Source organism: Marmota monax, unplaced genomic scaffold (genome assembly GCF_021218885.2).
Source record: "Marmota monax isolate L192 unplaced genomic scaffold, Marmota_monax_Labrador192_F-V1.1 WCK01_AAM20220418_F8-fsc00291, whole genome shotgun sequence".
Lineage (NCBI taxonomy): Eukaryota > Metazoa > Chordata > Mammalia > Rodentia > Sciuridae > Marmota > Marmota monax.
This window is the reverse complement of record NW_026693329.1, coordinates 58485-74625: the sequence shown is the minus strand read 5'-3', so window position 1 is coordinate 74625 and position 16141 is coordinate 58485. Positions and strand designations below refer to the sequence as shown.

General features: G+C 47.5%; 1 protein-coding gene across 9 annotated transcripts in view; it reads right to left on the bottom strand.

The window, feature by feature from the left end:
• The window catches only part of Tom1l2 (target of myb1 like 2 membrane trafficking protein), a 58686-nt gene extending 43640 nt beyond the window's left edge, over positions 1 to 15046 (bottom strand). For all 9 annotated transcript variants that reach the window (XR_006854506.2, XR_006854507.2, XM_046456707.1 and 6 more), the window contains exons 1-3: positions 14962 to 15046; positions 7429 to 7507; positions 2871 to 3020 (exon numbers count right to left, since the gene is read on the bottom strand). Coding sequence is in view for 7 of the 9 variants with exons in the window: in XM_046456707.1 (XP_046312663.1) it covers positions 2871 to 3020; positions 7429 to 7507; positions 14962 to 14999 (267 nt within the window). In the remaining 2 variants the exon portion in view is untranslated. The remainder of the gene's footprint in view (positions 1 to 2870; positions 3021 to 7428; positions 7508 to 14961) is intronic.
• Positions 15047 to 16141: the final 1095 nt, after the last annotated feature.

Here is a 16141-nt window from a genome sequence, read left to right as displayed (position 1 = left end):
CAACAAAGGTGCAGGCTCCTGAGGAACACTGCAAAGCCTGGAGTGGAAGATCACCAGTCCCCACCTAAAGGATCTTCATCTCCAGCCCCCTGCCTTTCACAGCTGGGTCAGGGGACTGTATCCAGTGTGTCCAGCCTGAATGGGAGCCAGCAAGATCCCTTGAGGCCCCATTCTGCTCAGGCCATCATGAGCCAGTGCACACTGCTGCTGCCAAACCAGCAGGGGGAGGCCTGGGGACATGGGTGTGGGCCACTGTGCTGCATGGGCTGACCTCACAGGCCCAGGGCTGAGAACAGGCAGGCAGGAACTTGGCCCCCATTTTTCAGATAAGGAGGCAGATGCCCATGAATTTACCATACTTGCCTGAGGTTAGAAGCAGTGCAGGGAAAAACTGGGAAGAGCTGGGACCAAGGCAGGTGATGATTAGACAAGAAAGCTTCATTTCTAGCAGCAGATCATGCCCCTTAATTTGGCTGTGCTTGTTCTAAGGGTAAGCTGTACCCCAGCAGGCCCAGCCAAGCCTCAGGGTGAGCTGTGTCTGCAGCCACTGTAAGCCCTGCATAAGGGGTTCAGACTGAGGTGCTCTGTCTTTAGTAAGAGAAAGCCAGTAATCCTTCTCCCGCCAGCAATCCCTGGGAGCGTACAGAGGAGTGTAGCCCCAGAAGGAGAGGCTGTGCGGGGTGGAGGGGAAAGAGGAAAGGGTAGGGGAAGGGGAAGTGTAACCCTAAGTGTGTGTATGTGTGTGTGAGGTGCCAGAGGCCACCCTAGAGGAAACATAGAAAGGGACTCTTCTGTCATCCCTACTCCCTCCCCACCTCAGAACTTCATTGAAAAAATACTTATTGACCATCCATTCTCCATATTCAACTGCTCTACATTCAACTGAGCCTGACTCTTAAGGAATGGAGTGACACAGACAACAGAAAAACCAGCAAAGCTGCACTTGGAGACCATAAAAGAGGGTGATGTGAGAGGGAAAGAGTATCTGTGTGTGTACTTTCAATCAGGTGGCCAGGAGGTTTCTGTGGTGTTTGAGGGTGAATAGGAACTGACTTCTCCAAGAGCCTGGGCAGGACTTTCCAGGCAGACGCCGCAGCTCCTCAGTTGGCCCCTCTTGATCCTCTCTGTCTCGTGACCAACCACCCTGGAGAGCCCTTGTGCCCATTCCACATGGCTTTGTCTGCTCAGCAACCTGGGTCTGGCTGCCTCCCTCTGCCCTTATGGAAACCCACTCCCCGTCCCCTAGCGTGGTCTCCTGTCTCCTCTTGACACCTGCAGACTGTGTCTGACTTTGTCTGCTGATAAGGGTGACTAGCTATGTTAATGTCCTTGTGGAGGAGCTGGGACTGTAGCTCAGTGGCACAGCACTTGCCTAGCATGTGTGAGGCACTAGGCTGGATCCTTAGCACCACATAAAAATAAACAAAGGTATGCTGTTTGTCTATAATTACAAAAAAAAATGTATTTTTAAAATGTCCTTCTGGATTTTTTTTTTTTTTGGTACCAGGGATTGAACCCAGGTACCAAAATTGGTGGCTTAACCACTGAGCCACATTCCTAGCCCTTTTTTATATTTTATTAGAGACAGGGTCTCGCTGAGTTGCTTAGGGCCTTGCTAAATTTTCCGACGCTGGGTTTGAACTTACGATCCTCCTGCCTCAGCCTCCTACGTGGCTGGGATTATAGGCATGCGCCCCCATACCTGGCTTTCCTATGGATTTTTGTGTCCTGTTACCAGGTGCTCTAAAATCAGGTCTGTGCACGGACCAGTTCAGAAACCTTCAATGGCTCCCCACTGCCTACAAGGACCAAGCCTAAGCCCCTCAGCATTCACAGTCCACAGGTGCTACATATCCTCTGGCCTCATCTCCTTCCTGCCCTGCCCACCACAAGCCTGGTCCTAGACAGTCTTCATTATACCCTGCTCCCCATGAGATGGTTTTCCCAACATGCCCCCAAATTCTTTGACACTATGTCTTCAAGAGGTGGGATTTAATTTCCCTACTCTAAAGACTGGAGCTGGTCATTATCTTTTTACGGAATAAGATAGGAGAGATGGTTTGTGACTTCAGAGACTGGATCATTAAGACCTATACTTGGATTTCTGCCAATAGTTAGCAAAAAAATGGAGGCTTCTCACCAATAGCCATGTGGAGGTAACCTCTTAGGAGTGGAGCCTCCAGCCCAAGTCCGGCCTTCAGATGAATGCATACTCATGAGGCCCCAAGCAGACTCACCCAACAAGCTGATTCAGAGTGCTTAGCCCACAGAAACCATGTTATCATAAACAATCTTTTTTTTTTCAAGCTGCTAGGTTTGGGGATAATTTGTTGCAGAGCCAGTAACAATGAAGACACCCCAAATGAGTCAACTGCTCTCTCTGATGCTTCTAGGCTTCTGCACATGCTGTGATGTCTCTCACACTCTGACCTTTCCACCAAGTTCCTCCTCATTCTTCAGGATACAACAAAAATGTCATCTCTTCAGTGGAATCCCTTAAAACCATGTCCACCACCCCAGAGTTGGCCCTTGCCCTATGACCTCACCAACCCTGCACACAGCTCTAACATGCCCCTTCCCACTCCACATTGTCTCAGAGGACTGTTGAGGCCCCCGCACCTGCCTACCTTTGTGGGCAGCATGGGGCCGGGCACCCAGAAGTTTTCTTGAAGCTTCTGTCAACTGTTTAAAGAGCTACTGTTTTGGATTTCACTCCAGTGGGATAAGTATAAATAAAATAAGTATTTCACCATAAATATTTAAGGCCAGAAGCTTCCATTTTTCCCTCTAAATGGTGGGAGAGCATGAGGACTCCGTAGAGGCCCCATCTTACTCTATCCCAACAGACTGGGTGAGGGAAGCCAGCCTACCTGGATCAGAGCAAGCACTTTGTCCTGTACAATGGTGGGAGGGTTATTCTTGGGAGAGATGATTTTGACCAGAACGCTGTCGATGAAGTCTCGGTTGGCCACTAGGATGTGGAAGCGATGGCCACAGTTCTTCACACACGTCTCCAGCACCTGATGTGGGGAGGGAGGCAGGGTCACCACTGTGAGAGCTGGAGAAGACTCCAGGACCTGAGGCGGGCAGCTGGGGTCCCCATCCCCTGTCTTGCTCCTAGATCATCTTTCTGACACGTCTCCTCCAGAGCCAAACCTCCATGCACGCACATTCCCACACTCTAATTCAGCTGTCCCTTCGAGGATGACAGCAGCCCCTTGCTGACTGAAGTCTCCTGTCCCTGCACAATAATCAGGCAATTAGTTGGTAATTGAGGCACCGGTTTTGCATGAGAAGGATGCTGGTGTTTTAATGGGATCAAAATGACTGAGCGGTCCCTGAAAATTAGCATTTTAACTCCTCCCTCTGGGCTTCTGGGTGTGAGGCATTAGCCAGTGAGAGACAGGCTCTGTCACAAGAGGAGGCTGCTGTGACAGCGTAAATTGCCTGGTGAGTTACTGGCCCTTACGTGTGAGGAACCAAACGTGCTCACACCCCCCACATACCCTGCTTCTGCAAACAAAGTTGGCAATGACAAGGGATCTTCTACCCTGACAAATGGTTTGTGGGCCTCAGCTGCTAGTGGCTTTAAGGTACATGTTCAAATCAGACACTGCCTGCTACTCCTTTGTCCAGATGGGTCTATAGGCCTCAGCTGATCAGAAAGACTGGCACACAGGCTCTGACCAGATGGCCCGTGTGGGCTAGACTCAGTTCTGCCACTATCTCCCTATGCAGCCCAGAACAAGTATCTCAGGGCCTCAGCTTCTTCACCTGTCAAGTGGGGACAATGAGTCCTCCCTTGCAGGATGGTTGGGAAGATTAGAGAGAATATGTGTAAAGCGGTTAGCAGTGTCTCATGTGGGGTTGGGGACCAACAGAGACTACAATTACATATGAGTTACAATTCAGAAGACTGCTTACCCACTTGAACAAAGGAACAGCTTCTTGTTCTTCCATAGGATAAGTAGGAACCTCCTTGGAATTCAGAAGTTCTCACAGGAGGACCTCACCATCCTTGAACACAGAGCTCTGCCCCTCTCAGCTCTTTGGAAATCAACCCATAGGATTACCTGGTCCTTTCCATGCCACCCTTACCTCTGGTGCCCAGTCAACTGGCTAAGAAATGCCTCCTTGAAAGGACATCATCAGTGACAGGACATTTCTGACTGCCTTGGTTATTCTCATGTGCCCAAACTCATCTGAGGACAGGTTAACTTACACAGCCATTCCAAGGTCTGGTTCAGACTGCTGGACTTTACCTTGACAAACCATGACTGTAGAAGTTCCAGAACTGTGATGTGGACTGAATACTTGCCACATGCCAGGCACTAGGAGGGATCTCTCCATATCACATGTAATTTCATTCCATTCTCACAACTAATTCGTTCTCTTTAAAGTGGACCTTATTACCCCATATTTTTAAAGTTAAAAGGCTTAGAAAGAGGAAGAGATGGTTCTAGGCCCAATTGTTGGTCAATGTGAGAGGCAACACAGAAACTCAGAACCACTTTCCTAGGAACTCTGGTCTTCCCACTTCCCCAGGGCACTGAACCACCCCAACTACAAGCCCCCTTCCAAGGAGCCACATCAGCTGAGAATCTCTCAGATGACAGGTAATTATATTCCAGATTTCTTCTCCCTTCATTTGTCCCTTGAAATAACCCTATCAGTTGGGTATTTTTCCATTTTAGAGATGAGGAAACTGAGCCTCAGAGTTGTCATGCACCTAGCAGGCCACACTGGGACATTCCACCCCTGGCAGCTCAGCAACCAGCCAGAAATTTTGCTTCCCCCATTTCTCCTGCAGTGCCCACAGGCAGCCTGGGGATCTAGCTCCTCTTCCAAGGAGGACACAGGAAAGACACTCTTCTTGCCTTTAGGGAGCATGTCACTCAGTTCTATTGACAGTAGACCTCAAGGTCAATGTGTCCCAGCCTGGCCTTGAGAACACCCCCAGCAGATGTGTATGTGCTGCAGAGCAGCCCAAAGCCTATCAAGCAGGAGACACAGCAGGTCCTCCTGGGCTGGCAAGAGCCACTTCAGGTCACTTGCCAAAAAGGCCCTGGGAAGATCTGTCCCTCTGGTTTATAAGCCATGAGACACAAGAGGGAATTTTCCAAGGTGCAGCCAAACCCGTGGAGTAAGCCAAAGGGGCCTGACGTGATCGGAAGCAGGCGCTTCCTGTGTATACACAAAGTCCTGAGCAGACAGCCCTTCAGGGTCTCTAGCTCCTATTTTGGGTGAATACTAACAATCTTGGCAGGAACAGACACAAAGGTAGGAAACAAAAACCAAGAGGACAGCCGGCTGTGGTGGTGGACACCCGAGATCCTAGCCATTCGGGAGGCTGAGGCAGAAGGATCACAGGTTTGAGGTCAATCTCAGTAACTTAGCAAGACCCTTAGCAACTTAGTGAGACCCTGTCTCAAAATAAAAAATAAAAAGGGCTAGGCAGCTCAGTGGTAGAGTGCCCCTGGGTTCCATTCCCAGTACCAAAAATACAAAATATAAGAACGAAAGCAGGAAGACTGAGAACAACTAATGGGGCATGTGGAGTCATCAGAGCAGATGTGAGACCATGCAAAATGTGCCATGTGAGGCCCTGGGTACAGGGACAATGACTCTGTACATTCACAGATCTCCTGAAGACATCAATCAATGAGCAGCAAAACCCAAACATTAGGAAAAGTCAGATGATGTTCAGGCCTGTGAAGAAGTTTCAGATACCAGGGAAATGCCCTGACCTGTCAGAGCTCAGCCCCTGGTGGTGTGGGTTATCGACAACTCATTTGGGGCATCACTCCAGGTTTAGTGAACCAGGTTTAGTGACTCAAATTCTGAGAAAAATAAAAGCTTTCAACTCTCTGCTTCTCAACTAGCATTTTCTCCTTTACTGTTCACATCCCAATTCCCTGGCAGAGAGAACTCTCCTAATAAGTTTTGGGGTCTACTTGGGCAATGAATCCAAATAGTTGCTTTAAAAGGAAATATGTTACGGCTGTTTTGGTTAAATAACCCACTATTTCAAACCTACAGAGAAGTCGACATGCTGACCTGTTACAGTTTCTATTCTAAGAACTCACTGTGGCCCAGATTTTGCCACATCTGAAAAACTGTTAGCTTTTAAGACAGAAATAGCAGCTGAAGTCTCCCTTTTAATTCTCTGACATCTTAAGGAGGGCAAAAATCTGGTCCACTCTTCCTGAAAGGAGTCACTTGGTTAACGTTTTCAAGAACCCTTGTAGCTATTTTCAGTTTTTACCCCAAACAAAAGATCATTTTATAATGGCAAACCACAGCTCAATACCTTACTAGCTGTGAAGGCTGGGCCAAACCTCTAGATCTCTCTGAGCCTCAGTCTCCTCATCTGTATGAGGGAGATAATGAAACCCATTTTGGAAACTGCTATAAATGTCTGTATCAGTATCTGAAAGTTTAGCAGTCTAGGGCAGGTACAGGATAGGTGGAAGTGAACCTTTTTAAAATTTTTTCAATACTGGGGATTGAAACCAAGTACTATATCACTGACATACATCCCAAGCCTTTTTAAAAATTCTTATTGCTATGGTTTAAATGTGAGGTGTCCCCCAAAAGCTCACGTGTGAGACAATGCAAGGAGGTTCAGAGGAGAAATGATTGGGTTGTGAGAATCTTAACCCAATCAGTGAATTAATCCCCTGATAGGGATTAACCAAGTGGTAACTGAAGTGGTGGGGTGTGGCTGGAGTAGGCGGGCACTGGGGCATAGCTTTGGGGTATATATATTTGTATCTGGCAAGAGGAAAACTCTCTCTCTGCTTCCTGGTCCCCATGATGTGAGCTGCTTCTCTCTGCCACCCTCTCCCACCATGATGTTCAGCCTCATCTCGAGCCCCGAGGAATGGAACCAGCTTTCTATGGATTAAGACCTCTGACACTGTGAGCCCTCAAATAAACTCTTCCTCCTCTATAATTTGTGCTGGTTGGATCATTTAGTCATAGCAGCGAAAAAGAGGACTAAAACACTTACTTTGAGAACGGTCTCCCTAAGTTGCCCAGTCTGGCCTTGAACTTTCAATCCTATCCTCCTGCTTCAGCTTCCTGAGTAGCTGGACTATAGGAATGCCAGAGCACATGTGAACATTTTATAAAGAGAAAACTGTCACCTACAGTCTCAGAGCAGGCTGGTGGCAGGAAGGGGACCAACCCCAGCCTCTGGCTTCTCTGCTCTGGACTTTTGTACCTGTCCACGCCTTATCTTCTGATGGTTTACATTTACCAGACGGAAGCTCACTCCCATGTCAGAGTAGGGCAGGAAAAGCCAAGGGAGCTACCGGAAGGCTCTGCTGAACTTCAGTGGCACAGACCCCATGCCTGAGACTGTGCCAAGTGGACAGAGGGAAGGCCCGCCCTGTGGAGCAGACAAGGCTAGAGAGCAGTACTCACTGTCAGAGCCAGCATCACTTCCCTGTAGTTCCGGTTCCCACTGAGCCGCTTCTTCAGGGCCCGGATGGCATCCTTTGGCCTGGAGAAAAGAACAAGCATAGTAAGATCCTCCCAAGTCCCATTCTGGGGTACTATCCCACAGATTCACTTCCACATGCATCAACTAGCATATATACAAGGTTATTCACCACACCATGTTTGTAAATATACATGACTGGAAGCAAACCAAATGACCACCAATAGGAAATGAGTTCAATTACATCATGGCTCATCCACACAATGGAATACTAGGCAGCTGGGAAAAAGAATAAAGAAACTCCTTATACACTATTATGGACCAAACTTGAAGACATGTGCACAGGGGCTGGGGTTGTGGCTCAGAGGTAGAGTGCTCGCCTAGCACATGCGAGGTGCTGGGTTCGATCCTTAGCACCACATAAAAATAGATAAATAAAATAAAAGCATTGTATCCAACTACATCTAAAAAAATTTTTTTAAAAAGACGTGCACAAAGTTTTTTGTGGAACAGTACATAAGGTATGATGGTATTTGTTATAAAAGTACAGCAAAGATATATGCAGTACATGTCCAGGTCAAGAAGAGCGTCTCTTCAGGGCATGATAAGAACCTGGTAACAGTGGTTGCCCCCAAGAAGGGGAAATGGGTAGTGGAGGTAGCGGGGGATTTTTCATTGGAGTCACTTTTTGCAGACATTTTCAATTTTGTATCACAAAATACATGTTGTTTCCTCAAAATAGTAACTAACCCACTGGTGGATGGGGGCACTGAAAAGAGTTTTTCCAGACCACAAGAGAGATATGTCTAGATCTTTGCTGAAGCTTCCATTCCTTCTAGCTCCATGATGGAACTCCTTCTGCCATAGAAAACTCAGTGAGTCTCCTCAAAGCCCAAGGGTTTCTGGGATTTCAGGTTATAGATATGATGTGGATTCCCATGAGGAATTCTACAGAATCACAGGCAGTCCCAGTTTACAAATGGGCCATATTCTTTGTTCCTAAATTGATAGCTTTTTGATTTCTTTCTTAAATTACTGTTATAACTGAGGGTTGGGATCCTGAGGAGTCCTCCAAGCACACAAGGAAAGTTTGGCTTTAACATGTTATTTAACTTATTATTTCTTTCTTTTTCTTCTTCTTCTTTTCTTTTTTTTTTTTTGGTACCAGGGATTGAACTCAGGGGCACTCGACCACTGAGCCACATCCCCAGCCCTATTTTGTATTTTATTTAGAGATAAGGTTTCACTGAGTTGCTTAGCACCTCGCTTTCAGCTCTCCTGCCACAGCCTTCTGAACCGCTGGGTTACAGGCATGCACCACTGCGCCTGGATATTATTTAATTTATTCTAATCCAGGATTCAAGAAAGTTGTGGTTCTAAGAGCTGCCCCAGGCACAGAGCCCCTGCCTCCTGGAGCCCCATCACCCTGTGCTCTGGGGAGCCCCACCCAGCTGCAGGCCAGCCCTTTGCTATCACAAGCGGGCTCCTGACTCCCACTAAAAGATGTGTCACTGCACCTCCTTCTCTCCTAGGATGAGTGTTTGAGAGTCTGGGTCCTCCTACTTCTACAGTTCTAACATATTTGTACTCTATTTACCAAATGGAGATGTCCTTTCAAGTGTGTGTAAGGAAGTCAGGGGAGGGGAGGGTGGAAGCTTTGCCAATTGGCCTAATTCACAGGGAAAGACACAGTAAACAGCAAGGCTTCTGGAAAAAATTTAAATCCCCTGAACCTCCATTTCCCATTCCCAACTTGAAACATAGCTGCCCTATGGGAATTCTTGGCTCCTGAGTCAAAGACCTGATGGGATGGGAATGGGCCCTGGCCAAGTATGTTTGCTGTATGGCTGCAGTTTCCAAATGGGGATGCTGATTTCTGCAAATACGGGACTTGAGCAGTAGTTCTATGCTCTGATGGGCTGAGCTAGTGAAAGTCAGCAGTTATTGGCCAGGTGCACAGACTGATTTCCTCTCTCAAGGGCTCTGCCAATCCATGGTCAACCCAGACCCACAAGACCTGCAGCTGCCATCCCTCTCAGTGCAGTCTCTTTCCTCGCCTCCTGAACTTACATGGAGCAGAAAAAATGGACACAGCTTTCCCTCCAAGGGCAGCAAGCACTTGTGCTGGCAGAACCAGCTCTCAGGCAGTGGGGCAATCAAGACAGACAGCAGGCTCCCAGTTAGGTTTAAACTGAAAATTCATCCCCAGGCTGTGGGAAGTGCTGCCTGAGAGTGATTGGGTGAACACAAGAGCAAGTATTTATCTCTGTCCCCAGGGGAGAAGCTTCAGAGAGGAGCATCACAGTCAGGTCAGAGGAACTGCAAAGTCTCAAGGAACTGCTGCAGATTAGACAGCTAGAATCAGAAAACCAGGGCTGGGGTTGTGGCTCAGCGGTAGAGTGCTCGCCTAGCACATGTGAGGCCCTGGGTTTGATCCTCAGCACCACATAAAAATAAAATAAAGAACAACTAAAAAATAAAATATATATATTAATAAAAAGAAAGAAAGAAAACCAGAGAAGGCAAGATAAGCTGAGTCAAGGGCCCTGATGGAGCAGGCAGGAGAGATCAGGCAAGTATAAGAGGCATCAAACCTCAGGAGCACTCACTGGAAAGGCCAGGCCTGTCATGGTAGTCCCCTAGGTCCCCATGATCCCACCTCTGCAGCCCCCTCCCACCCTGGACTCCTGAGAGCCATGCTTTCCAGTCATACAGCAAGCTCATCACTGGTCCCCAGGGCCTGTAGACCATTGGGGCTTCAGTTCCAGACCTGCTCTTCTGAGAAGCCCTGCTCTTCTGAGAAGCATTCTCATTTCCCATTGCCCCTCCTCGATCACCCTGAAAAAACACACCCATACACACACACACACACACACACACACGCTCAGCCATGAACTCGCTCTGCTCCTTCTGTGTCCCTCCAGCGTAGAGGCTACAGTGCAGACAAAGACTCAGTGAACTGGGGAAGAGATGTCATGAAAATGACCCAGGTCAGCAGATCCTTATCAGAGTTTCAGACCAGTATTGCCTGGGGAGCAATTCCCAAATACACATGTGTGTCCTAATTAGGTAGGTCTCGGGCAAAGCCTGGTAAACAGGGTCTCAAACAGTCAGGCACTCATGGTTAATGAACACTGGATTGTCATACAAGGCCTCAGGCATCAGAGTTCCTCAGGTCAAAGGTGACCTCAGCCCTGGAAATTGAGGAGAGCCCAGAGAGAGGCCGGTGGGGCAGTTCACCAATATGCACCTGCCAGGACCTTAAAGGATAAGGAGCAAGTCCATCTACATAGCATGATGCTGTAGTCTGGATCTTGTATGTCCTCCAAGGCCCAATGGTGAAGTCCTGGACCCTAGCTTGTGGTGCTATTGGGAGGAGGTGGAACCTTTAGAAGGTAGGGTCTGGTGGGGGGAAATTAGGTCATTGGAGGTGCCCTTGAAGTGCATCTCGGGCACTTCCTATTCCTCTTTGCCTCCCAGCCACCATGAAGGGAGCCGCTTCCTCTGCTACATGCATTCTTGCCATATGTACTGCCTCATCACAGGCCCCAAAGCAAAAAGCCAACAAACCATGAACTAAAACCTCTCAAAATTTTAAAACTATGAGCTAAACTAAGGCATTTCTCTCTTTTTTTTTTTAAAGTCAATCATCTCAGGTATTTTGTCACAGTAATGAAAAGCTGACTAACATAGGAATGTGGACCTAGTCATGTAGACAGATCTTTCATGTATACTTATTCCTTTAATCCTTATAACAACCCTATGAGATAAGGTACTGTTAGTAACCCCAGCCTATAAACAGCAAGACTGACTGAGACACAGGGAGATGTAACGTCTCCCGAGGTCATACAACAAGTGAACAGTGACCTAGGTTTCCAGTCCAGGCAGATGGCTTCAGGCTTCACACTGTTAATCCATCCACCACATTATGCTTCCTATGTCTGCTGCACACACTGCTCTGCAGCCTGGGGATTCCACTCCCCGCCTCCCACGGCCTACCCCGTCTTCCACCTGCCTCTCCTAGAAGGTGCCCTGGTACCCTAGAAGACTCCACTTGAGCGTTACCTCCTCCTCCAAGAAGGCTTTGCTGTTGACAGCCTCCAGGCTGGCTGGTGGCTACTGCATTAGTCTGTCTCCACAGCCATATTGATCTTCTTTCTCTCTCTCTCTGCCCTTGTCATGCTGTGTTATGATTATGTTTACATGCCTGCATCCCTCATAAGACTGTGAGCGCCTGAGGGACTTTATTCATTTATTCCCTTTATTCCTCAACAAATATTTACTGAGAGCAGATCATGTGATGCTGTTTTTAGGATTAGGGCTAACCTAGTGATAAAAGAGATGGAATTCCTGCCCTCGTGGAGCCTACAGACTAGCAGGGGTTGTGGCACAAGACAGACACTGATCTCACACTGATGCATAAGTTTAAACTGGGATGAACATAAGTATAATATCAGGTACTATGGAATCACCTAACAGAGGACTTGTCCAAATTGGAGGGAAGGGGGCCAGTGCCAGTGAAGCAAGGTTTGAGCCCAGATCCTGTGAGTGTTGGGAACCATTTAGAGAAAATGGCCAGCTGGGGAAAACAAGGAACAATAGTCAGAAGATCTCCAGAGAGGACCAAGAGAGAATGGGTGGGCACCTCCCATCAGCCCCGTGTTTTTTTTTTTCCTCCCACTTGGGAAGGGACTTCAGACAACAATCTCATAATTGAGGTAAGATGAAAAATCCTCTCTCACTCAAACATGCACCAGCAGGAGCCTGGGCCACCAGAGGGAATGGGTGTCCGGACCTTCTGTGAGCTTCAGCTTGAGTTAGCAAGCACCAGCTCAGCCCCTTTGGAAAGGTTTCTGCTCCTGCCTTCAAGCCACATACTATTTGTGCAATTCACTGAGAAAGGAGAGTTGTGGACATATTTGTATGATGTTCATATTGTGGAGAATTTTAAACTGGGGATAGGAATGCAGAGAATTCAAGGAGCTGAAAGATCAGTGGGGCTGAAGGGCCTGGAGTGGAGCTGCAGAGAGGCGTGGCTGAGGGTTTTCACCCTAAGAGCCTGAGAAGTCCCTGAGACTTGTTGGCAACAGGTGGCTTGCCAAGATCTGAGGCAGGGTCTAGATGGGAGGGAAAAGGGTGAAAGCAGATGCCCAGAAGAACAGAGCAAAAGAGAAAAGGACACACCTGACCTGGACCTCCTTTCCAGCCTGATTCCAGATGTTCCTTCTTTGCCTCGTGCATCCAAGACCATAAGTGTATCTTTCAACTCACTGACCCTTTGTATGCCACCCTGAGCTACAGAGCACACTTTTTTCATCCTGTCAATCTTAAGCCCCAGACTAAAGCCTCCTCCAGGACACCTCTGCACCTGCCTCTCTTTCAGACCCATGGCATTGGGCACAGGCCTTGGCCACAGTCCCAACAGTGCTCCTAGGTAAGCCCTCGAAGACAGGCTGGCACATCCCCTTTGGCATCTTGGAGGACTAACCCTCCACCTGTAGGGGCTAAACACAGCTGGAGATCTGGATAGATGAATAAATAAGTGGCAACTGAAAGGGATGCAAGGAATAAAGGAACCCAGAGTTCCTGCCCCTGCCCTCAAGCTACATAGGTATTTGTGCAATTCACCAGAAAAAGAAGAGCTTTGAAAGTCTGAAGGAAGGCAGCCAGGCTGTTTCTAGTGATTACGGTATTAGAGAAGGGCCAGTGCAGGCCACTGCCCCCAACTCCAGAGTCACCTGTGCAGTCACCCTGTAGCATCTCTCCTGGGAGCTGAGCTGGTAGCAGACCCCTCAAGTCTGTTCCATCTCAGAACATGGCAGTTCCATCCTGTGCCTCTGCAGGCTCCAACCTTGGGAGTTATTTTTGACTCTTTCTCACATCTCACACCAGCAAATTCCATTGGCCCTATCTTCTAAATCTATACAGAATCTAATAACTCCGTACTCTCTCCCCTACTACTACCCTCCTCAAGCTCACCCACACCAGGATGACTGTAAGAACCTACCTGGTTTGTCTGCTTCTGGCCTTGGCCTGCCTCCAGCCAGGCCATTCTGAACACAGTGGACAGGGCAATCTCTTTAATATGGAAATCCGAACATGCCTCTTCCTGATCAAACATCCCTGTGAGTTCCCTCTCACCAAAAGCTGAAGCTACCTTAGTGCCTACGCAGCCCTGCACTTCTGGATGCCCTTCATATCCTTGACATCATTTTGGGCCTTTACTATAGAGCCACTTACTATTCTTCAAACACACCAGATACACTCTGCCTAGGATTTTTGGACTTGCTGTTCCCTCTGCCTGGATAGTTCTTCCTTGGTATAATCCTCACTCCCTCATCTCCTTCAAGACTTTGTTCAAGGTCACCTTCTTGGTGAGATTTCCTTGATTACTATTTAAAATTGCCAATTCCCAGCCTTCTCTATCCTTGCTCCCTCCTGTCCCCATCTGTGTTTTAATTATCTTCTTCACAGCCCACCTTCCCACTCTAGACTAGCAGCTCCTCGAGGGCAGGGAAGGAGTTTGACTTGTTTACTGCTATGCTGCTTCTACTTAGAACAGGACCTGGCACAAGGTAGTCATGTCACATATATCTGCTGAATGAAAGCAGGTCCAACCTTCTGAAGTTAAGTAATTGGCCATTTTATATATGGAGGGATAGTAAGTTAACTACCAAGATTCACAGGTTTGCCTGGGTCCCAACTTTTTCTTGCACAGTCAGGACCCAGCAGTCAGAAGTCCTCAAGTAAGGGTCAGGAAGCATATGGGCACCCTACCATCAGCCCAACTTGTGGGGTTTTTCTGCTGCTTGGGAAGGGACTTAGCCATCTTATAGTGGAGAAGAGCATGGAAAAATCCTCAAGAATCACCTGGGAATAGAAGAAGGCATAGTGACTGTAAATAAAGGGCTTATAGTGTGGAACTGGGATAAACACAGAGTAGTTTGGAAGAAGTACAAATAGAGTGGACTTTAAAGTAGAAGGAGATAACACAAGGAACAGTAAGAACAAACAGATCCAGGAGTGCACGAGCACAAGAGGGGCAAGTCATGGGTTAAGTCACCCATGCCAGAAACACTCAGTTGCTCTGTGCCATGAGTGCCCCTTGCTCATTCCCTGCCTTGTCTGACCACACTCTGGATCGCCTTCTGTGACTCCTGGGTCTCTTGACCAACAAACCAGGGCAGAGATAGCCCCACATTTGCCAAGGGATTGCAGAGGCTGAGAGGAGGGCAGGAAAGGTAAAGATTTGGTAATAGAGATGAACAGCCGCTAGGGACTGGGTAACCAAGCAGTTTAATTTCCACTTATGATTCAAAGCAGGTGATTACCAGGTTGGGGGAGGAGGGACAGAAACAGATGGGAAAAAAAAAAAAAAACAATCAATGGCTTATCAATGAACAGACTAAAACAAAACTGGAAGTCGAACCCACCATCCTTGAGCCCTGACCAGCTCTGAGTGACCCCAGAGAGTGGAGGGAGGCTTTGGGGGGGGGGCGGTTGGCAGGGACACATACCCTTCTTCCGTCTCATTGATGATGTCACAGATCTCCATGTTCAATGTCCAGTCCTCACTCTGCAGGGAGCCATCAGTTGCCTTTTCTGTGAAATCATAGAGAACACTATTTTACATTTCTCCTGGAATAAGGAGACCCAGGAAGGAAATGAGAGATGAGACCAGAACCACACATTCTCTGCCCAAGCAGATAGGCTGAGCCGATGGATCCAATCTGAGGGTGCTGCTTTCATGAAAGAACACTCATGATTTAATTTCCACTTATGATTCAAAGCATCATAAATGGGCCTGGGGGCCAGGGTCATGACAAGGCCCTTCATTCTCTAAATTCCAGACCAGAAAGCTCCAGCCTGAGCCATCACAAATCACCCAACACACAAGCATGTCAAGTATATGCACCTACAGGTTCAGCAGCCAAACCATCTGGGTTTGAATATAGGCCCCATCATTTACTAGTTATGTAACCCTGGGCAAATTACATGCCAAAACTACAGTACCTACCCCCACAGAATTGTTAGAACATTAAATGGGTTAATATATGTGAAATACAACATGACAGTCAGTCAGTCCTCTATAGGTACTTGTTATCACAATGACTAAAGATCAACTGCTGTAGTTAAAAACCACATTTTAGGGGCTAAGGCTCAGTGGTAGAGTACTCGCTTAGCATGTGTGAGGCACTGGGTTCGATCCTCAGCACCATGTAAATGTGAAAATAAAGATATTGAGTCCACCTAAAACTAAAAAATAAAATTAAAAAAAAACACATTTCAGAAAAGAAGGTGGAAGAAGGGAGCATCATTTGGTAGGCTGCTTATTAGGTTTGTTATCATGGTTTGGATCTTAGATGTCCCCCAAAAGCCCATATGTTAAAAGCGTGGCTGCCAATCTGTGGTACTACTGGGAGATGGTGGAACCTTTGGAAAGTGAGGCCTAGTAGATGAAAGTTGGGTCGCTGCGGGTGTGCCCTTAAGGAGATACGGGGACCCCAGCCTTTCCTTTCTTTGCTCTACCATGTGCTTCTCATCTACACAGTCAACCAACATGAACTAAAATCTCTGAAACTAGGCGCCAAAGGAAATCTTTCTTCCTTATAAGCTGTTTTCCTCAGGTATTTGTCACAGTGACAGAAAGCGAACACACACAGTATGTTACATGTTTTATTTCATAAAACGTATATT